Raw genomic sequence first — 23,164 nt, 5'->3', positions numbered from 1 at the left:
TTTCTGTTGTGTCTGGTCGAGCTGGAGCCATCAGTCTAAATAAGCTCGAGACCAATTCTAGACTCACTTTTCTGTCCATGTAGTACTCAGAGCTATGTAAGCTGTGCCACCTCGGCACGCGAGGATACTGGCTTTGAATTCCTTATCTCATCACATTTCCGAAAAGAAACACCACCATGTTGATGGTGCCTCCTCAGCACGTAAACCCAAAGGACAGATCGCTCAAAACTAGTCACAGCTGATGTTCACAGGTATCACCACACAGAGAGAAGCCATTTCACGTCACGGTACAACACATGAACAAGGCTGAGCCCTGTGCCAGCGCGCCGCATCCTCCATCCTCCCAGCTCTGCTGTGATGTCAGAAGGCGGAACTGCTGACATCACAGCAGAGCGAGGAAGAGATGCAAGTGAGACGGCGAAGAGAGGAGGAAGCACAAACAGGCAGATGAGAAGAAGCCAGAGTCCTGTAAGTCCGCCGCTAAACGCGCTTCACTGACAGCCTCGAGCCCAGCGGAACAAGTGAGCGCGCGCTGAGGGCGGACGCTGCAGCCGAACAAAGGTTTCATTTCACCCGCATCCTCATCCTCATACCGCCCCCGCCCACTCTGACCGAGGGTAAACAGCTCGCAGGCAGATGGAGAGACAGGCCGGAGCTGTCGGGGGTGTGGATGGAGCAGGCCCGGGCAGAAAGCCCTGGGGCTCGCCGACCTGCGGACCAACCGCCGGTGAAACGCTGGACAAGTGAGTTTCCTCGATATTACAACATTCTGTGAAACGTCGACGTGAAGCGGTTGTCTTGCTCTTCTGTAATATAATTTCCCATAAATAACTACACACAACATTTCCTGAATCAAGAGGATCAGGTCCAGTGTATAAAGCAGGGCTTATTTCACATAAAAACAACTTTTAAAGCTGGTTTTAAGAGTAGCTTGAGTACATTATTCTCCAGTGAGCAGAGGCTACAGCATTGCCAGCTTTTAGACTCGAGTTTGGGGTGACGGTGCAGTCCAGTAGCGTTGGCTACGATACGTTAGCTAACGGTGAATACACTAAGCTTGTCTAAATCACCATGCTATATTAGAACGGGGGGGAAGCCTGTGTTAGACGAACCAATATGCAGCACCAGTGGGGTGACAGACAGCTAGCAGGCAGCGTTAGCTCAGTACAACAGACCGAGGTCAGTGTAGCGGGACAGGAGCTAACGCTAATGCAGACCGCAGTCCTGTAATGCGTGTTGGACGCTATCGCGATGTCCACCACTTATCAAATTTAATCACATTCATGTTTATTTAAATTGCCCTGTTATTGAAGAAAGCATGTCAGTTACAGTGAAATACTCTTTCCTAAACGCAGCAGCACCTAACAACATCTGTAAACTCATTTCCCACAAGTGAGACCTGGACCTGGATTAACCCATTAGGGGTCCCGCGGTTAGTTTAGTCCCCCCCAATGGTATTATGAAATGAAATTAAGATTTATTCAAGAATATGCAATATGAAATCGTAATGTCAGTTAATAAACTGAGCCTCCATCCGTGGTCAACCCACACAGGTGTTTCCACCTGTTTCTATGACAATGGATGGGTGAACCAAATGTGATATGTATTTTTCTTTATAAACTGAATAGTTTGTTGTTATGGCAACAATTGAACATATCCTGTTATAACAAGACTCCTGTTAATATGATACAGGTTATTTGGTATGTGTTATAACAAGATATTTTCATATAATTTCATATGTTATGTTCATATGTTACAATTGATCAGTAATTTGATCGTGACGTTGAATATACAGTGTAGCTAGATTGCATTCACAGTGATCCTGTCCCCAGATGTATGCTGTTTTAATGTAGTTTATTTCCTTGTGATTGCCATGGTGAATTCAACGGCTGGAGAGTTTTGTGTGTAGATGCTGCATGCTGTGAGTTCACACATCAATGTTCCTAAATCGCAGATATAGAGTGTGTCTTGTAGTCACTCTGTAGTGGAAAAGCCATTGAGTGGGTGGAAATTATCTGTACTATAAGAGTTCACATAGTAAATTTAGTGTAATGTACATTTGTACAGCACTAATTCTGTCAGTCCAACAACTGAGTGCAGACCTTCTATTGTCAAATACATGTGCAGTGATGTTACCTTAGCAGTGGGATTGGGATAAAATATCTTGTTATGGTAGTGAACATTTACCAACTTTTTACCCATCTTTTTCTCTGCAGTCCCACAGGTTCTCATGTAGAGTGGTGTAAACAGCTTATAGCAGCTACCATCTCCAGTCAGATCTCAGGATCGGTTCCCTCTGACATCGTGAACAGGGACAACAAGGTAGCTAACAGACACAGACACTGACACACACACTCACACTGTACTGACAGTACTTCTCATCAGTTTGTGTTTTGTAACTAATAGGCTGGGAGAAGACCAGATTTCATGGTAAGGCTGGCATCATTGTGTGCACATGTATGCCATCTATACCCTTCAGTGTGTGGGCAGAGCTTTGTGTGTTAAATGTGTGTGAGTGGCTACTGTTAAGATGCTGTAGAGTTTCTCTCTGCTTCTGTCTGTCAGCAGCATGCTTTCTACTTCAAGCAAAGCACACTTGGCTCACTGACAATCAAACTCTGTCCTCCAACAGGTTGATTGGTTTGAGAGAGAAAAAAAGGTAGATGCATACATAGTATAGTTATGTGCACTTATCTTAGTATAATATATCGTATTTCAGTATTGGACGTATAGTTCAGCCTTGACAATGGAACAGCTCTTTTCTGTTGACTTAACCACCCTCGTCAGTTTAGCCTTTAGGTGTGGAGCTGCAAACGAGAAACCTCAGATGAAAGAGGTTCCCATGCCATTTAAATGTGTTTGCTGGGGTTATGCTTTTCCTGTTACACTGGAAAAAAGAGTAAAAAACTGTGTGCCAACCTGTTGAACAGATGTTGGGTGACGATACGTCTCAGCAAGCACAAATGGTCAAACATGATAAACTATTATGTTTCAGAGAGAATCGAAGCATCCAGAGAGGTCTTTTGACTTCAGCCTTTTCTCAAACAAAGCTCATCTGCACAACCACATACTGAGAAAAAGGCCTTCCATTGTGTTTGTGTTGTTAGAAGAGTAGCAGCTCAATGCTTAATGTGTACATGTAGCAACTGTATGGTTGTGTGAGTGTGAGAGAGAGAGAGAGAGAGCAGCAGAAAAGTGATGGGAATGTGAGCAGAGCACAGGAACAAGTTAGCAGTAAGATTTCAGTATAGGCTACATTTTGTTCGTTTATTTATTACAGGGGCAGTTTTTGGTGGAAACAAGGCTAACATGATTTTACCATTAAGTTTGCATCAATAGATACTAAATTAAATGAATGTAATCTATAGATAGGACATCACTGTATCATGATTAAAGGGTCAGTTCACATATTATAGATTAGTAGTATTGCTCCATTAAGAGTTTTTGTTTTATAATTGTGTTTTTGTCCAGCTTTGCTGATATCTGTCACTGAGATTTCTGCCTCCACCCAATACAGTGGTGATGAACGGAATATAGTTGGTGGTTCACCATTTACACAGGGCAGTCCACAGAAGTTTATTCTGGGATTATTTCTGTCGTTTGAAGTAGCTCCAATGAAACCTGTTAACCTCAACATCTGTGCATTATCCAGAGTAACAGGTACTCTGTCTTATTATTGTAATAGGGCGGAAGTTAAGTAGAATCTTTGTTCAGCTTTGTGCTGCCCATAAGAGTTATGAAGCCCTTTTCTGGAGTCATGTCATGTGTTATATGAAGCGCTTATCTGTTGCCTGTGGGAATGTGCATTCACATATCCCACATACACAATATACTCGCTTAGCCGTTTTGCAGCTCTCTTCTTAAGTTGTAGCAGGTCTGTTTGCTTGGATATTTGTATCAGCATTGTTTGCAGTGCATTCTGTGTTTGCATCCAGCTCACCAAATACAGAATGCTTACATTGTACTATTTGACATTTGGCAGTGTGTTGCTGTTGGCAGAATAAGGAAAACAAGGGGGGGAGGAAACTTTTAGTTTGATATCAGACAATGAATATAGTTGTTTCCATTTCATATGACTACATTTGTTTTGTATGTCTGTCTGTGCCTGTCCTTTGTACTTGGTGTGTTTAACCTCCAGGTGTCCAGGAGGCTGAAACCCAGGGTAAGAGTTGTAGTCTTATCAGCTCCTCTCCTGATAATACTGTAAACTGTACATTTAAAACACACACATACACAGAAGTCTGTGCTCAGCTCAGTTTTAATCAAAGTGTTGCTTGACTCAAGGCTAAAGCTGCTCTCTAGCTATTACTTGTGTCCTGACAGACAGGAGTGTCCAGCAAATTACATACCACCCTCACTACACTGACACTAAGATGATGTTATTCATATAATATATTAAGTCCTGATTACGCCATAGAGCGTGTGATGGATGGGTGAAGGTGAATGCTCACACTTGCAGCAGTTTGTTCCAGTGTCTTTGGCTGTGTCTTTTTAGACATTAGAGTGTGCACAGGGTATTTAATGTGAACAGGATGTGACTGAGTGGTTGAGGCTTATGAAAGTGACTGTAGATAGGTTAGATTTGTCAGTGATGCCTGAGAACGGAAATGAACTGTGCCTCCATCAGTACTTCCCCTTCCTTTTTATCTTTACTTGTGCCTTTCTCTAGGCTTTTTCATTGTTTTTAACCCCTGAACGCTCTCTGTCCCTTTTTTACTGAGGCTGTATTGGCATGACCATATGAGTACAAAATCAGTACAATAATGTAAAGTCCCATGTATTCAGTCCCAGTGCTCTCTGTTGGACAAACTTTGTAATGAGGCCAGTGTTTCTAAATAACTTGTAATATATATTTGGCATTTCTCTGCTGCAGTTTCTTATATTTATTGGCCAACATGTATGTCAATACTTTAAAGAAAGAAGTCTCAGGGTATTGGGCTGGTTGAGTTCTCACATGCTGTGTATACACACATAGGCCTGCAGTACACACACCTTCACACACACATGACCCATAGACATGCATCAGTTAAAGAGATGTCAGAGTGATGGGGTTGCCACATAGTCTGCGCTCCAAGCCACTAGGGGTTCAGTGCCTTGGTCAAGGCCACCTCGGCAGTGCCCAGGAGGTGAACTCAAAAATCATATTCAAATCTAATATTATCTTTAATCACTGAGCTGGACAGATTTATGATATTTACAGTGTGGACTATCATCAACAATAATAATGATGTCTACTGTGCCTGTTAAGAGAGTTTGAAATGTCACGAGCCATCAGAGAAACAGGAATGACTTGTACCGATCAGCCAATCAGTCTCTTGGCAGTCATTTTTGAAATGGTCCTTTTAAGTCTTATAGACTTCAGCCAGCCAGCTCATGTGGATTACATTGTTATGTGAATGCAGAATGTGTACAGTGTTGATATATTTGGGGTTTAGGCGCCTCGTCACTCCTCACGAGGACACACCAAGCTCAGGACAGCAAAGAGTGGGGAGTGACCGTCATAGCAGTATAAGTATAGTAATTTACTGTATAATGTCTCTTTCTCTCTCTGTCTTTTCTCTCTCAAACTTTCTCCATGCTGGCTCTCCCCTGCAGCAAGATTCACAAGATGAAGGGCTGTGTTACTATGGAGAAAGTGATTCTGAGCATCCTTCCAGTGCTTTGGCAAGTCTCTGTCTGTCCTTCCTCCTCTTTACTTCCTCCTCCCTCTGTCCTGCATGCCTCATTCCCCTCTTCCTCTCCTTCTGTCTCAGCTTCCTTCAGTGCTGTTGTCCCAAGGTGCTGCAGCAAATAACACACATAATATACAAATCTGGAGTTTGAAAAATGTTTGTTCAGCAGACATGGAGGGTCTAGGGAAAGATGCTGTTGATTTGCATTATGGGAAATGCAGGATCCAGTGTTTTTGGAGCTCGACCCATACGAGGGACTAAAAGTCAAGTCCCTCAATATCAAGGAAATGAAGTACTGGTACCAATGAAGTAGTGGTATAAATTGTACGCAGACCCTCATTAAACAAGTTTTTTATTTCTCACATTATATTCTGTTTTGTTAATTTTCTATCTAGTTTTCTGTAAAACAAGTCAATTTATGTAGTGACTTTACAGAGATCTTAACATACTCCAGCCCAATTTCTCACCTCACTATAACATATTGTTATGATTTCTCTGCCATCAGTATTGTATTTATGTCTGTGTTTTTATCAACATTTGTCTTTATGTGTTTATTTATCGTGTAGTAAAAAAGAAAGAATTTGAAAGCCACACACTCATAACTAATGCATTTGTATCAGCTAACCAAGATAAATGTTTTGGCAAACTGACTTCTCAAGGATGAAATACAGGAGCACCTGACTGGTATTTATACCAACTGGGAAGATGCTGGAAATCAGAGCAATCAACATAAGGAGAAGAGGAAGAGGGAGCAGATTCAAGACGTTCACATAATAAAGAAATCAACCAGTACAAACCAGAAAATACAGGACATAAGTCAAAATAAAGACAGTAAGAAACATAAAGTATTAAAAACCTGTTATCAAAAATTGTTTACCTTCATCAGAGTCAGTATGTAGTTAATACTGCAGGTAAGAGGCAATTTCAGACAGGAAGCCAATGTTTCCTCACATAGAGATGACTGGGAAGTGACATCCAGTCTGACGGGGTTGTGAGAGCGGCCCCTTAAGTTGGTTGTCCTGATTTATCCCAGCTGTCGCAGTTGGAATAATATCAGTTATGTGTCTGCTCTATTTTATCCTGAAGGAGGCAGATTGCCACAACATTGATCCTGATCAGTTGAAATGAATCAGAGTTGTCTTTTTTAATGGCAGCAGATATAGCATAGGTTTGTGTTCTTCGTCGTTTTCTTTCTTCTAATTCATCATTTAGTAACTTCTGTTGTAGCTACTCAACAGTGAATTTATGAGGTTGTTTTTCTTTCACCAGTGAATCTGTCAGTGTAATATGTTAAGTATACAGTACGTATATATCGCAGACCTACAGTGAAACACTACAGGAACTGTGAGCCTGTGCGTCTGTTTTGGAGAGTAGGCAGAATAGTAGTTAACTGGAGTGCTTCTGTTACTTGAGGGAAATTTCAGTGAGTTGATTAGTTGTCTGCAGGTTTCTGTTGCAGTTCGTCACTGGTAATTTCTATAATTTCGAACCTTCCTCAGCTTCCCCTGTTGGTTGTTTCCATAGTTTTTAGTAGGTGTCATGTAAACACATTTGTGGAGGGAAAGACCCTCAGCTGACCCTCAGCCATCTGTTGGGTTTGCGCTGATGAATGCTGTCCAGATCTCAGTGGAACCTTACCAGCAACATGTTCAGTGACACTTTGTGAGTTGTCAGTGGTGCAGGTCGAGCCAGATGTTGTGGTCCTCACTGACTAGTCTGTGTTCTATACAGAATCTTCCAGCTATGAGATGTGGAGCGCAAGTCAGAATGTTACAGAACCAGGTTCCTCTGCTACCAGGAGAGACCGTCCAGACTACAGGTCAGTTAACATAATCTGTCTGTTATCCCATTCCACATTCATCATGTCAATTATGTAGCAGACAAAATCAGTAATCTCTTAAGCTTAATATTTTATTTAAAACATCACAGAGAATGCACAGATTGCCTATTTGCCAATTAATCAATGCCTTATCCTTTTTGTTTGTGTGTGTGTGCGTGCATGCATGTATGTGTGTGTACTGATGTGCAGTCAAGGATGTGATGTACATCTGTCCATTCAGTGGTCTGGTTAATGGAACCCTGACCCTCACAGACTACAAGCTGTACTTCAGTAGTGTGGAAAGGGTACTGCAGATTTTATTTATTATTTGCTCAGCAGTGCTTTACCTTTTGCTGTGATGTGGATGTGATGTAATGTATAAATAACACTGAACTGAAAAAAATAAATTGTTGTTTCTTTCAAACTGTCTTTACAGCTGTGTGTTAATTTTAGTCTGTGTGCATCCAGGAGTCTCCATTCATTCTTGATGTGAATCTGGGAGTCATCAGCAGACTAGAGACCATCAGTGTTCCGAACCAGGGAGAGAACACCAAAGGACTGGAGCTGGTCTGCAAGGTAACACGTACACGGAGGATATGAGATTTCTCATGAATATAAATGTATATTTTGGAGTGGCTGTGGCTCAAGAGGCAGGGCCCTCCATAAAAAGAATTGTATTGCTCTTGATGAGCAGGTTGGCACCTTGCATGGCAGCCTCAGTCATCAGTGTATGAGTGTGTGAGAAGGAATGAATGTTGTCATGTGTTGTGAACCACTTTGAGTGGCTGCTGGATGCATTCCATTGACCACTGAAACAGGTTATTTTGTTTTACTGACCAATAACAGATATTTCTCTCGCTCATTTTTCTGTACTTCTTTTTCTTTGTCATTTTTAAAATTTTCAACCAAAATAATAAACAAAACTGAGAAAATCAGTAAACCCTCATATTGAAGAAAGCAGAACCAGCGAATCAACCAAGAGCTTCAACAAATAATTTCAGCAATAACGGTGGTGAATCTGTGGTTTCTGGGGACACCGATGATTGACTTTTCTTCTAATGTTTTCCCGGCATCAGGACATGAGGAGTCCCAGGTTTGCTTACAAGACAGAGGAAAGCCATCCGGACGTGGTGGAGGTGTTGGCCAAACATGCCTTCCCCCTCTCACATAACCTGGTCAGTCTGATTCATAAGTGTTGGCTAGATATGATGTGTTTGTGTTCTTTGTGTTGTGAAGCAAGGCCACCATACATTTTAGTGGTGTGACCAGCGTGGCTGTACCTACAAGAAGGGGGTGTACAGTCTTTGGAAAGTAAGAGGTCCCCAATATACAGTAACTCATTAGTTGTAGGAACCAGTGGAGCAACATTTGGTGGCACAGAGGACAAGAACTCTCCCACCACCACAGAGACCCAGCGAAAGTATGGCTGGTGCTCACAGCAAAACACAACCGGCCGTATTCACTTGTGGGAAACCGGTGCGGGATCATGTCAATTGATCAGTTATTTGTAATAAAAAACAAATCACTTGATAACGAAACAAATCTGCAGGTACAAAGGAGTGGCTCTGCACACCCTCACCAGGACACTTTTTAAACTCCTTCTTAAAGTTGTATCAGCAGTGTAAATATGATGTATGTGAGAAAGTCTTACGTAAAGCACTTGTTCACTTCTATACAGTTACCTACATCTTGTTAACTGCATGTAAATGCCTGAGCCATACACACACCATTATTTTTCAGTTTGATAGTGACTGCACACTAACATTTGTGTTGTGACATCCTCTTGCAGCCCCTGTTTGCCTTCCTGTACAAGGAGCAGTTTCCTGTGGATGGCTGGAAGGTATATGACCCATCAGCTGAGTACAGACGTCAGGTAAGTGACCACCAACTGTAACACTGAGACTCTCTCACATGGAGTCTGACCAAGGGGAGAAAGCATAACTCTTCATACGAAAATGATAAAACCATGTAACTGTAGTAAGTAACTCATTTGGCATTACAGCATGTTGTTGATAGGAACATGATGGCCTTTTGCAATGATAATGTTTTTATGACTTGCAGAGTATGTATTACAGATTTTTCTGCATAGCTTTATACACACCTCATTATTTCCATCAGTAATAGTAATAGTAATCATGTCAAATTTACATCTTTGCTGCTCTCACTTTTAACATAAATATTGTTTTTCTTCACTAATAATTTCCTGTCAACTCCACTTCACCTTTTATTTTCAAGTAACTGACAATGAAACTCTTAACAATGATTAAAGATACATTCATGATGATAGCACAGCTTTCTATGTAATTGTTTTTTAGGGAAAAGAGTGGTTAAAAATTTGAACAAATTACGATATTGTATATATAGCAAATAGCCATATTTTTCCATAATCTTCTAATGGTTTCTTCAATGTGGTTGCATGTATTTCGTCAGGGCCTCCCTAATGAGAGCTGGACCATCAGTAAGATGAACAGCACCTACGAGCTGTGTGACACCTATCCCTCCATCCTGGTCATCCCCACCAACATCACAGATGAAGACATCAAACGGGTGGCTGTGTTTAGAGCCAAGCACCGCATACCGGTCAGTCTGAGAACCTCACACTGAGGAGAGACACATGACCCAGAGCTGTACATTAGCATTTTTTGCACTTAGCACTGGTGTTAAAGAGGTTAAAAGTTTTGCAGCACAGGCCATAAAATTGTAGCACAAGTATAAAACATCTGTTACCATCTCCAAAACCACCACAAGTAGTCGCTTAAACAGAGGGCAAAAGACATTAATGCTGCATACAGGGCACCATCCAAACACATCCATTTATTACAATTTAAATGGCCAGCACAAATCTCAGTAAATTTATATCTTGATTGTAGTTGATCATACAGTATAAACCTGTAAAGTGTTTTTGTTTTCTTATTAGTGATTTACACAAACAATGTCAGAAACATCAAATAATGCACCAACTCACTGATGGTTGTAAGTTAAAATGATTATTATTATTATAGCTACAATAAGGAGATGAACCTCTGTATTAACCAAGATTGGGAAAGTTCAATCGCAGGCAGCATCCTAAAAATGTTTTCTACAAAATGCGTTTTTTATAATCTTCTAGACAAATAACTCTCCTCTGATTTGCTATCTTTCCAAAGTTACCTATCATTTGACCAATTGGCAAGGAGGTGGGTGAGGGGTGCATGCTGACACTGACCGTAACCTAACTTTTTAAGTCATGTTTTGAACATGCAGTGATCACACATATCATATCCCTTAACACACGAATATAGGCCCCCCACCCTGTGGTGTTTATCCTTCACAGAACCTGTTTTTCATCTTGCATCATTCAGTGGGAGCTCCTTTCCAGGTTACTGTGACACAGAAAATAGAATAAGAGATTAAATAGACTGAAATAAACCAAGAAACTACAGCTGATACGAAGGAAGATACTAAGCAGCATGCTGCAATCAAGCAAACTATGGCATATGATTAAAAGAAAGTGCACCAAATATGATGATATCAGATTTGTGCTATGCTATGGCACACTTGAGGGAATTTCCCCAAATTTGGCATAAATGTTGGAAGAAAGGATGAAGTGATTGTGGCCATACCTCAAGATTCATATGCTAATTGTGACAAGATTTCACACAAAGTGCCATAGGATAAGAAGAAGAAGTGACGACATTTTATCTGCGAAGGGTCAAAAGTCAGCTTCACTGTGACATCATAATGTTTGCAGAAACACTTTTCTGGCCATTATTCAACACCATAACTCGGTAACAGACGGAGAGATTGTGACCATATTTCACATTCAGTCAGATACTGAATTGGTGACACGGATCTTGGGTGCCCACCATGAAACTGTGGAGATCATATAGGTCTTCTGTGCTGCTGCGTTGTGTGTGAAGTATCCACATTTATAGCTTCTTTGCAGCAACATCCATATTTGACGCATTACAGTCCACCTCCATCTTATTTGCTTTGGCGATATTGAACTTCAGGTGATTGTCGTTCCACCATTTGGTGAAGATAAAGGATATAATTGGTATTAGTATGGGTGACTTTGAATTCAAAGTCAGCCTTTTTGCAGATGACATACTATTAACATCAGCAAATCCAAAACGGTGTGTTAAGTACTAGAGCTTATTGATACATTCAGACAGTTTTCTGGTTACAACGTGTACTGCATTAAGTATGAGGCTCTTACACTCAATCACCTCACTTTCTCAACCCTATTTGGGCACCGCCCCCTTTAAGTGGAAGCCGAAAGGCATAAAATGCTTATTATTATAAAAAATCTCTGAAAATCCCAGATTGAAAAAATAGTTGAGTTGAATGCACCAGATCTTCTTAAGACTGTAAGGGACGATATCAAAGGTGGGCTGTCTTACTTATTTTTATTTTATCTGCAAATAGATTTTGCAAATGAAGATAAAACACAGAGCTGACATTACACCCTGCATATTGAAGAAAATTGATCACACACTCTTCACACCAGTATGTATGTGTGGTATGGTTGTGAAGTAGAGGGTGCGTTGATGCACTCATGGTACTGTCCTCTCTTTAAGCAGTGTTGGGCAGATGTTAGTTCTGTTCATATAGATATCAAACCCGTTAACTTGTGTACTGCATGTGAATATGGCCATTGCTAAGCCAAAACTTGTACAAAGTATTATAACACTGGCCTTTCTATCAGTCACACAAAGCTTTTTAAAGAAGTGAAAGCAAACCAAATTGTTTCAGTATGGAGAACTAGGCGAAGGACTTGTTATCAGTGAAACAGTCTCCAAGACGATGACAGGCCTGATGGACTTGATGGACCCTGGAACTTGAACTGAAATTAGATCCTATCATGAGAAAGCTTAAACAGACTCTGTATTATTGAATCTCTGCTGGTCTTACCCCCCTGTAGTGAGTATTTTGGGCAGCAGGACTGTTTGTGTGGCATAGAGTGGAAAAAAACTACAACTTGTGTGCTCATGTTAATAAAGGAACATGTCACACAGTGCAGCAGTATGGCTCACTGATGTGTCTCCTGGCAGTCTTCATGGTCCTGAACTGGTCCTCCTTTTTCTGCAGGTCTTGTCCTGGATTCACCCAGAGTCCCAGGCCACCATTGTACGCTGTAGCCAGCCATTAGTCGGACCTTCAGACCGTCGCTGTAAAGAAGATGAACGCTTCCTCCAAATCATCATGGATGCCAACGCCCAGTCCCACAAGCTCACCATCTTTGATGCCCGGCAGAGCAGTGTAGCAGTCACCAACAAGGTACAGCACAGGCATGCTTAAACAGAAAGATACACCTGTTTCTCCTGTTTTTCTCTAACTCTCTCCTAGCTTTTATATGACATTTTGACTGAGTTTGTTCTCTTACTCTTTATAATTGCTCCACTCTTGAGTCCTTCACCTCTGATCCAATGCTTGCAGGCAAAGGATGGAGGATATGAAAGTGAGAGTTTCTACCCAAACGTGGAGCTGAACTTCTTGGAAATCCCTAACATCCATGTAATGAGGGAGTCTCTGAGGAAGATGAAGGATGTAGTTTATCCCACCATAGATGAAGCTCACTGGCACTCGGCTGTTGACCAGACACACTGGCTCGAATATATACGGGTAAATCACACACACAGTAACACACAATAAGGAAAAATTGTTTCTTTATCATCACAGGAAACTCCCATGGTTGTTTTATCACTTGAAAATTAATAAAATCATCATTAAATCATTACCTGCAGAAGGTGTATCATAAATAATATTGTACTGGCAATGTGTATCTGCTGTGTGAAGCTGTTATTAGCAGGAGCAGCAAAGATAGCTGATAAGCTGGAGTCAGGGAAGACATCAGTGGTGGTTCACTGCAGCGATGGCTGGGACAGAACGGCTCAGCTCACCTCTCTGGCCATGCTGATGCTGGACAGTCACTACCGAACTCTCCGAGGATTCCAGGTCACACACTGTTTCATTGTTTCAACCATATACTATAACAGAACAATCAACAGAATAGTGAACTCTGTGTGTGTGTTTTTGTTTGCAGGTTCTGGTGGAGAAGGAGTGGATTAGTTTTGGACACAAGTTTGCTGCTGTAAGGAACAAAGAGTTATTAGCGTTAGGGTTAGGGTTACCCTTGGGCCCAGTTGTTTGTGTTTCTACCTCATTCCAGCTCACAGCAATTTGAGCCGATGAGTATTATTACCATCAAATAATGATAATAGTAAAAAACGGACACAGAAGGATTCTGCTTCTTTGGGCACCTTTCATCACTCAAAGGTCTGTCCCATTTGTGAGAAATATTTGACAGCGAACACAGCGGTGATGACAGTGCAAAATACTTTCCAATAAGATATTTATTGACTCTGACTTGAAGCCATCCAAAACCAATTACAGGATTAAACTTTATTAGTGTCATTAGCCCTGTTGGCACAGAACTATTGTTGCCTGGGGACCTCTATGATACAGACTTTGATTATCCTGCGTGACATCAGGGGGTCAGTCGTAAATTGCATGATGTCGCCTGGTGATACTAGTCATGTGGAAATAGAGCTGTAGAAATGGTTCACATTTCAAACACATTACCCACATGTACATTATGTGTGACACTACACCCATTGAATATTTCTTGCACACATACAAAAAGCTTAATAATGAATGACTGCATGTCTGTTGAAAGTATTGCTGTCTGTGTTGTAGCGTGTGGGTCACGGTGATGAGAACCACGCTAACTCAGAGCGCTCGCCTCTCTTCATCCAGTTCATCGACTGTGTTTGGCAAATGACTCGACAGGTCAGTCACCATTCTCGTATTTGATCAACGTGACTTAGGCTTCTAACCCTGGACAACTATTAACGCAAAACATGTCATAACAGGCCTGAGTATAGGTGTGATGACTCGTTCTCATGAAGCAGCATGCTAAAAACACATGTATACGCTCAGCCAATCAGGATGAGCTCTCCACTCTTTATCACTCCTGTTCCTCTGCCTGCAGTTCCCTGCAGCCTTTGAGTTCAACGAGCTGTTCCTGATCACAGTGCTGGACCACCTCTACAGCTGTCTGTTTGGTACATTCCTCTATAACAGTGAACAGGAAAGAGCAGCCAAGGTAAGTACTGTTCGTTCTGTTATCAAGGTTAACGAGGCAGTTAGAACCACGTCAGAGTGACCTCTTCTTCTGTCCTGTGTAGGAGGTACAGACCAAGACGGTGTCCCTGTGGTCCTACATTAACAGGTAAGATACTTAATCTGTTGATGTGAGTGAGTGGAGTGAATGACTGGAGTGATTCTCTGACCGTTCAATGTCTCCTACCAGCCAGCCCGAGGACTTCACCAACCCCTTCTATGTGGACTATGAGCACCACGTTCTCTATCCGCTGGTTTCCTCCAGACATCTGGAGCTGTGGAGCAGCTACTACGCCCGCTGGAACCCACGCATGAGACCACAGGTACCCTGCCCTTGTGGTATAGAGTATGTTGCTCTCATAATATTGAGTATTTCTTGTAAAATGATGGTCTCGTATTATGCATAGTTTGTATATAAAGGCTATGATATGATGAAAAAATGACAACTTCAGTCATGCATTTATTTGTAAAATGATTCTAAAACTTAATAATTCTGTTTTGGAATTTTAATTATTGATATATTTACTGACACTGTGATTGTGTGATGTGTGTTTCAGGTGCCGGTGCACCAGACCCTGAAGGAGCTTCTGATCCTCAGAGCAGAGCTCCAAAGGAGGGTGGAGGAGCTGCAGAGAGAGGCCTCCTCCCACTCCCTGTCCTCCTCTGAACACTCTGCCTCCCCCACACATACCACGGGAACTCCACTGCACACAGCTGTCTGACACGCACACACACACACACACACACACACACACACAGAGTTTAATGTATGTTTAAGCCCAATTACTACAAATACTGAGGATAACAGTGTTTGCAATGTGACGGAGGGATTCCTAATTTTATATTAACATTCCTAAATACATTTTTCACAAAGTGAAAAGATATTAAGATGTTTGTTAAGTTTAAAAAAAATGTATTTAAAGAATTTGTTCAAAGATATCCTGAAAGAACCATCAGTGACCTACCTGAACCTTCCTGTTCTTATTTATTTAATTTAAACATTCAGAAAGGCCAGCTCTCCCTGAACTGTGTGAATCTTACACTCAGAGTTTATTCTCAGTTCCACAAAGTTGCCACCAGTTTTATCTGCCGTGTTTTTATTTTTGTATGAAGAATAGTTGCTGTTTGTCTCAGGGCTGTTTTATTCACATGACTGCAGAAGGCTACCAGTGACTGGTTGCAAATGACTGTAGTCACCTGTAGTGTTTGAAGAAAATCACTGCATGCTCCCTCGTACGTTCAATTTCTTAATTTATCAGTGATCAGTGATCAGTGGTCCTCGTCATCAGTATTAGAAACATCGGTATGAGCTAAGCCTTAGTGCTCTCCAAAGTCAGCTCATCAGCAAAGCAGAAACGTTCACATTCAAAATGACATGAGTTCATTTTTGGAATAGCAATCACAGATGCTGCTTTTCCCTCTTCATTAACTGGACACTGCCTCAGTATACATGTTTTGTATAAAAAAAGCCTTTTTATTTAGCTTTCCCTAAGTGTGATTTTCTGTTGTTCTGTCATTGCCAACCATTTCATCTTTTCATAGTAAAATCATTTGGATTTCTAATCAGTGTTTCTCACATATTTCCTAAAGGTTGGTTTATGTAGCGCTGATCCTAAACTCAAAGTCAAAGTGTCTGACTTTTTCCTGACTGAAAGGAGCAAGTTTAGCCTCATTTCTACCATCAGGGTGTGATGGACGCTTGTTGTGTTGTGTTGTGTTGTGTTGTGTTGTGTTGATGTGATGAACTGGACTTGCGGTCTGTGAAGAGAAATTGATCAGAGAGAGAAACATCCTCCCTGTTTGACCGTTTCTGTCTTTTTTCATAGACCCTGGCAAAGGCTGAATGTTTGCAGCTGACATTGATAATCAAATAACCAAACAGTACACATAAAACAAATATTTCTGATGAATAAAGAGGAACTGCTTACTGGAAATGTCAAAGAAGAAGAGTGAGTGAGAAACAGTGTCTCTGTTACATATTTTGTCCTCTGGTGAGCCGTGACTCTGTAGTCACACTGTAAAACCTAAAATTCACTGCATATCTAATTTAAGGGATTCTTATGGCCCAACATATACACTGATACTGATATGTCTGTGATGAGCTGTAATTGGCAGATATAATCACTGTAATGTCTTAGCAATGCATGTTGATTGGCCCCAAGCAGTCTGTCTGTACATATACTGGCTCGATCACATGTTAATACATAAACAATGGCCTGAGGTCTTTTATAATCTGCAGTCCCTTGATGGAGGGAGGGAATAGGAAGAGCAGTGGCTGCAGAAGTCCTGAGCTCAGTGAGTGATTAAATGGATATCAGAGTGACTTCATTCGAGTTTTGATCATTTGACACAAGACCAAACCTACAAAAGTTTGGGCTTGTGGTAGCTGGACAATGACCAGAGGTTCAAACTGAAAGTCACAGTCAGTCATCTGCTGTCATTACGGCCATCACATCAACAGAACGATGATAATACACAGTAAATATGAGTTTAGAGGAGTAAATGTAAAATATTGAGAAGTTATCAAGATATTTTTGTGGTTTTATTACAATTCTGATTTCACAATAAAGAGTAAAATATCTATACATGATAAAATAAAAACATTTAACCTTTTAACAAAAACAGCCAGGCCAAATGAACTATATACTATATTAAACTACAAGTGAAATGAACCCAGAAAGAGTCACTCTCATTGAAGTCAGTTTTCTGGACATTTGACATACAGTCTGTAAAATCAATGAAGTCTCTTGAGTTTAATGTGCTTTATGAGAGCTTTAGGCAGATTTCACTGCACTTACAATACACATCACATGATGAACTCTGCCAATAATTTGAGATCACATGACTGTGGTTTCGACTCCTCATGTTGCCTTTACTTAGTTATTCACAGTGACTTCATCTGAGATAAACAGATCAATCCTCTGTGTAAGAATTAACAGCATGATTAAAACTGTTTCATTATCATGTCAGCCTGGATTAGTAAAGCCTCGTTTTTGTCTTATCAGTGTACCTTTACAGTGTCATGACACCCCCTGTATTCTAATGCTCCAGGTCACCTATAAATCACTGTGTACCTGTGGTTGGTGGTGTGGTAAGTCTTGACTTTTTTGTCAAGTTAAGCTTTGTCTAATTGTGTGAAAAACCCCAAACCACCTGATGAGCAATAATCACTTTTGACATTCCATTTTAAAAATAAAAAAAGTAAGAATTAAAGTCTCTTTCTTGTCTTTTAAAATGGTTTATTGGTTCATATTAGTAACAAGTACCTGTAACATATTGCCAGAGAGTTATCATAGTGGAATAAGACAGAAAGAAGAGTTCACTATTACACTTCAAGCAATGAAGACTGTCCAACATTCAGTTGTCAGGAAGACAGAGTTCAACACTTGAAAGCTATAAGTAACTGTACACAGTATGTAGAGAAAAGCATGCATCAAAGTGTTTACAGTATGTATGAGAACAGCACACTGGATAGGTGTGTATGTGTTGTATGTGACAGGTAGCCCTGCAAAGCCAGACTTCAAATATCAAATCATTAATAGTATTCATTTATTATTATTGTTGTTAATCACTGCTTTTGTACTGGTCAAACTGGGAACAAGCCTTCTGTTTTCTTCAGAATCTATTTCTGAATGAAAAGCTCAGGCTGCAGGACTCTGGCTGGCTTTGCATGACACAGTGACAGGCACTAGAGTGCAGTGCAGAGAGGACAGAGCCATGTGACGGCATCCACACAAGCTGTCTTCACTGTAGAAGAAGTCAGGCACAGCTGTCAGAAAATACAGTGCAGGTACCACACAGGGTTTGGAGAGCAAGGGGAAACTTCACCAAGCGAGGTCATAGTATAATCCAGTTAGTGTAATCAGTCTTACAATGATTCAATTTTTGTTGCTACAGTAACCAATCAAGCCCAGACCTATACAGGCTTCAAAGGCCACACCACTGATTTTATATAGCAACACTACTGAGTTGCATTGTGGGAAATGTCGGCCTCAGCTGCTTTGATTTTCTTTATTTAATCTGTCTCTGACGAGTCTCACAACTTTCTGAAAGTACAGTACCACACCAGTGACGTGCCCTATAAAGCTGAGACTGACAGCACATCTTCATCAGGCTGCCAGGAACCTGAACGTCTAAAGAACATTTTGATCAGTGACAAACAGATTCATGCTGTCACTTTTCATGTTTGTAAGGCGTCTGTCTGAGCCACTTAACGTCCTGTTGTCCTATTAGTAACCTAAGCTAGAGCACATGGAGAAAACTAGTGAGCTGTGCTGAATGGATAATCCTGACAACAAACTGTCTGAAAGATGTGTGGAAATGAAGGAAAAGAATGCAAACCTGTGGAGAAAAAGCTTCAGGTACTGTTAACTTGTCGCTCAGTGGGGTTTTAGAGGCAGCAGAAATGAACAGAACCGCCTCACTTGGGTTTCATGTGAATGAATTCAAAATTTGTTAGTTATAATTTGTTAAAGTTGATTTTTTAGAAAAAGTGACAGCTCTAATGCCAAGTTATTTTGGTACAATTTGAATGCTCCGAGAAGTTTATGCTGTGTATTAGCTCGTGAATTGTCAGGTCTAATTATCTTGGCACAACCAGGTGGATACAGGACTTTCCATCTCAAGCCCACTGCTTTTCATTTTCTCCTTGCAGTGCCGTTGCATCTTTTGTAATGACCTGGACTGTATCAGCCAGTGGCTGACTGGACTGCATGAAAAGTGAGCTGAAATCTCACTTCATCGTGACAGACTTCTTAGATTATTTTAGGACGCTTTGTGAAATACCCCCCCCTCCAGACCTGTATGGCCTGAAACCACTGCTGGATCCTTCATGTTCTGGCATTGAGCACAGCTTCCAACTGTCCCCCCAACTCAGTCTAATGGTATGACCCATCACCACAATACATTGTTGTATCTGAAGCCCCACAAGAGAACACCCAATGAGTCTGTAGCCATCCAAACACCTGACAGGTTACACATACACATGTACAGTATTTTTATATAGCAAAACTAACTACAACCGTACAATTTAAGCAAACATCATAAAGTGTTGTTTGTTGCAGGGCTGTAGCAGTTTCAGCTGGTGCTGGTGTTAATTATGTAGTGTTCGCTCCACCATATTTCCAGTACAGTCTGGTAACCGGCTCCAAACGTCGTGGGATGATCGTCCACACTGACTCTTAAAGCAGCATCAACATCCACAGTGGCAATAATAACTGAGTCATTCACACATTGTGTATGTAAGTGAGCTTTGTGTGCGATACTTTTAAGATATCAGGTGCAGCTGTACTGTCTTTTCATAGACATAAAACACATTCTCACACACTCTACTCTTCACTCCAATCCATCAAGTCTTCATCTAGCCATCAAACTAATTCAAATGTCGCACGTGAGACGATGAACATATCTGTGTAACATTCAGATTCAATCCTTTCTCCTCGTGATTAGTTCAAAACCTTTTTCTTACAAACAGATATTTCAGTCCCAGCACATAAAGGCAAAGTCAATCTCAAATAATGCTACATCTTTGGTGAATTTTAATTTTTGCTACATGCCAAAGGTTTTTGCTAAATATTCAATACATTCAGTAAACAGAAAGGTTTGTTATTTTCTGTTGGATTCGTGTGAAGTCCAGCTTTCTGCAGCCTGAGCTTGAAAAAACACCCACACCTTTCAGTGCACTGGGCACTTACAGTATTCCCCTCTTACTCCTCCGAGGTAACCACCCAACAGAGCTGTGGGTGTTTCTCTGACTCAGCTGCAGCTACGAGGTGTTAGATGAGCACTGTGGAACGTCCCTGTGGGACTGTGTCGGGTATAAGGCAAAGAGAGAAGCACCATCTGAATTACAGCTGATAGGGCAGAGAGGGTATTCATGCAGGACTCTTACAAGGTGAGCAGATCAGTTCAAACACTCATCACCATCATCAGTCCCTGAACACCCAGACATTAATCAAGTTTAGAAAGCAGCCCCAAAAAAAGTGAGATTACTTTGACGCTAGCTTCTTAAGTGTTCTCTTCCGTGGTTAGTCGTGGCTGTTGAGACTACACACTGCTGCATCAGTCTCTATTATCAGTCGGATCTCTAAAGGTCTGGTTGCACAAAGATCTATCAGACTGTTTGGTGAGTTAGGTCTGTCTCAACTGTTACTCCAAAAAAGCCCCAAAACCCAGCTCTCTACATAATACGCTGGACATCTGCATACACAGGTGTGTTGTATGCATGTGCAGTTGGCATGCTTTTAGACGTGTACAGCACTGACAAAAACTAGCAAGTCTAGTTTGTTGTCTGTAAAGAGTAGAGCCCGGACTGCACAATGGCTTAGACTTTAAGCAGTGAAACCTTTGATGGATCTGTCTCCCTTGTCTCTCCACTGTTGCTATATAATAAAGGCATAAAATGCCTAAAAAAAACTTCAAACAGTAGAGTTCAACTAATACTGTATTGTGGAAGGTGATACCACTACTATTATTTGAGAATTAAAAATAAATGATTACCAGTTATGAGCTTGCTGGCCTCCTGGTGAGAGATGGGCGTGAACAACAGAAACTGAAAGTCTTGTATTGAATTTGTATTTTAATGCAGTTCTGCTGTCGCCAGACTCGTCACTAAATTTTCCTTCTAGAATGTTTCTGTGGCAATTAAGTTCTTCTCCAGAGGACAGCTGTTTACTTCAAGGTGAATTAAACAGCTGTCCAGGTAGAATGTTCTGTACGGCATCCTGCTTAAGACGGCCGAGTCTGGCTTTGACCCCCTGATGAACACACTGTCTACCTGTCGAGCCCATCTTTGTGCAACCAGCCTCTGCTCACAGTGTACTAAGAAGACTGACTAGCAGCTGGAGTGTTTAGAGAGGGGGTGACACAAAGGAATTGAGGGTAGAAGCGGCTGCTTTTCCAAGGCAACATGGAGAAGACCAGCGTGTGGTATTCATGTAGGACTGTAGTGCATCCTGTCAGATATGTAACACACTGGTTTTATAGGCCACCGACACTATTCACAGCTCATACAACACATACTCCCTCAGTATCTGAAATGACATGATGCAACAAGAGAGTTTAAACTCATTCAGGCCAAGAGCCACAATCCAAAACACTTCACACACTCGCCTCTGTGCAGATAAAACACTCCTCTAACAGACCCTTCTCACTACAGTAACAATGCATGATGGTAGTTTCTTTCCAATCATTGCTCATGCAACATTCATGTCTGATGTTTGCTTCTGCTACCTTCTTTGTTCTTAACATCTTCAAAAATTTGTCGGCTATCTGTTTGGTTTTAAGAGGTGTATATGGGTCTATGCACCTGAAATCACATCTGTGGAGATTCATGGACCTACGCATGAGTGTAAAGGCTGGCACAGGGACCATGCAAAGGGCCCAGGTCATAACTGTGACTGGGAAATTAGCAAACACTTTTCTGAATCGAGCAAATATCCAATTTAAAAATATTGAAAAAGCAAACTAATAAAGATGCCTTACATCAGCCAAAGCCCATCACTCAGGGTAGACAAGCAGAAATTTCCTGGATGCACAGTATGCTTCAACCCCACGACCAACTGCAATCACACAATCATCCATCCCAGCATCACCTTCCATCACAAATGAAGTGAACATGGTATTATTCCCTATGTTTTATGTTACATGAGGGATAATTTAAGTCCACAGCACAGGGTTCAGTGATTCTCACTTTGAGCGGTGCTATAAAACGACAGACAGACAGACTAAATATCAGACAGTATAGAAAACAGTGAATGACTTCAGATGCAGCCCAAGTCTCCCACATAAAAGCTTTCTCATTCAGGAACATACAAAACTGCAGGAGTCATTTGGAAAACAACAATCTGCTGGCAGTAAAGAACGAGCTCACTCACCAGGAAGCAGCAACTACCTACAAAAAGTTCAGCTAAGTTATTAGGAAAAGTCAAGTCGGGTACAAAGTGTAAAAAGAGCAGATGAAGAGTGTAAACGCACACACACACACTAAAGAGTATAGTTTCATATGAAGCATAATTATGCTCTTGCACACTGCTATTAGTACAAACACAGAACTGCTCACAGAAATATGTACAACCAACCATCACAACTGTCCAAAAGCACTCGTTATGACAATATTCAAGATCCTAAAGCTAACTACTGCTGCTAACTTCATCTACACGGCTAAAGCAGAGGTCTACATCTTTAAAATGCATACTATCTCAAGCGGTATGGTCTCTGTGCCAATGCCAGCTCATTCAAACTCCTTCCTGACGTTGCACGTGGCATCTTTTTATCTTCACAAATCCCTTACTTCTCACTTGTGTAAATCTTGTTTTAGTGGTGGCCATTCTGAAGTCTACAGAGGCTGAGCTGCAGGGGGAGTCGAGCAGCAGAGCAGCACCTCACAGGCCTGACGCGTGTTTGCTGGATCCTGGCACAGTGTAGGAGGACTCATGGAGGTGGTGGCTGCATAACCTTCCTGAAGCAATCTGTCTATCACACCCGCGTTATGCAGTGACTGGCCAGTGGGGGTGAAACGGAAAGATGGCTTACAGCAGCCCTCAACCCCACCACAGTGTCGCTGTTCAGA

The 23,164-nt window shown here is 41.3% G+C and overlaps 1 protein-coding gene across 4 annotated transcripts; it reads left to right on the top strand.

The window, feature by feature from the left end:
* Nucleotides 1–410: 410 nt before the first annotated feature.
* On the top strand, nt 411–17,802 carry mtmr1a (myotubularin related protein 1a). Of its 4 annotated transcripts, none has more exons than XM_041964903.1 (19): nt 411–743; nt 2,217–2,322; nt 2,407–2,430; nt 4,139–4,162; nt 7,404–7,491; nt 7,702–7,796; nt 7,960–8,067; nt 8,568–8,666; nt 9,281–9,364; nt 9,922–10,071; nt 12,562–12,750; nt 12,910–13,095; nt 13,270–13,428; nt 13,517–13,564; nt 14,170–14,262; nt 14,465–14,578; nt 14,661–14,704; nt 14,786–14,918; nt 15,153–17,802. In XM_041964903.1, exons 1-19 carry the CDS (start codon nt 637–639, stop codon nt 15,315–15,317), a joined length of 2,016 nt encoding a protein of 671 aa, XP_041820837.1. In that variant the 5' UTR covers nt 411–636; the 3' UTR covers nt 15,318–17,802. The 4 variants fall into 4 exon arrangements, with proteins under 4 accessions (XP_041820837.1, XP_041820836.1, XP_041820838.1 ...); XM_041964902.1 differs by having other exon boundaries at nt 7,945–8,067; XM_041964904.1 differs by lacking the exon at nt 4,139–4,162 and having other exon boundaries at nt 7,945–8,067.
* Nucleotides 17,803–23,164: the final 5,362 nt, after the last annotated feature.

The sequence above is a fragment of the Chelmon rostratus genome, chromosome 23 (genome assembly GCF_017976325.1).
Source record: "Chelmon rostratus isolate fCheRos1 chromosome 23, fCheRos1.pri, whole genome shotgun sequence".
Lineage (NCBI taxonomy): Eukaryota > Metazoa > Chordata > Actinopteri > Chaetodontiformes > Chaetodontidae > Chelmon > Chelmon rostratus.
This window is presented reverse-complemented; position numbering and strand designations above follow the sequence as displayed.

Bases quoted from the DNA above. Each gene is read 5' to 3' on its own strand.
- mtmr1a (XM_041964902.1), top strand. From the start codon at position 637: ATGGAGAGACAGGCCGGAGCTGTCGGGGGTGTGGATGGAGCAGGCCCG. The intron at 12,751-12,909 runs GTACAGCACAGG...CAATGCTTGCAG, and splicing joins GTGTAGCAGTCACCAACAAG to GCAAAGGATGGAGGATATGA. The intron at 14,263-14,464 runs GTCAGTCACCAT...CTCTGCCTGCAG, and splicing joins TTTGGCAAATGACTCGACAG to TTCCCTGCAGCCTTTGAGTT.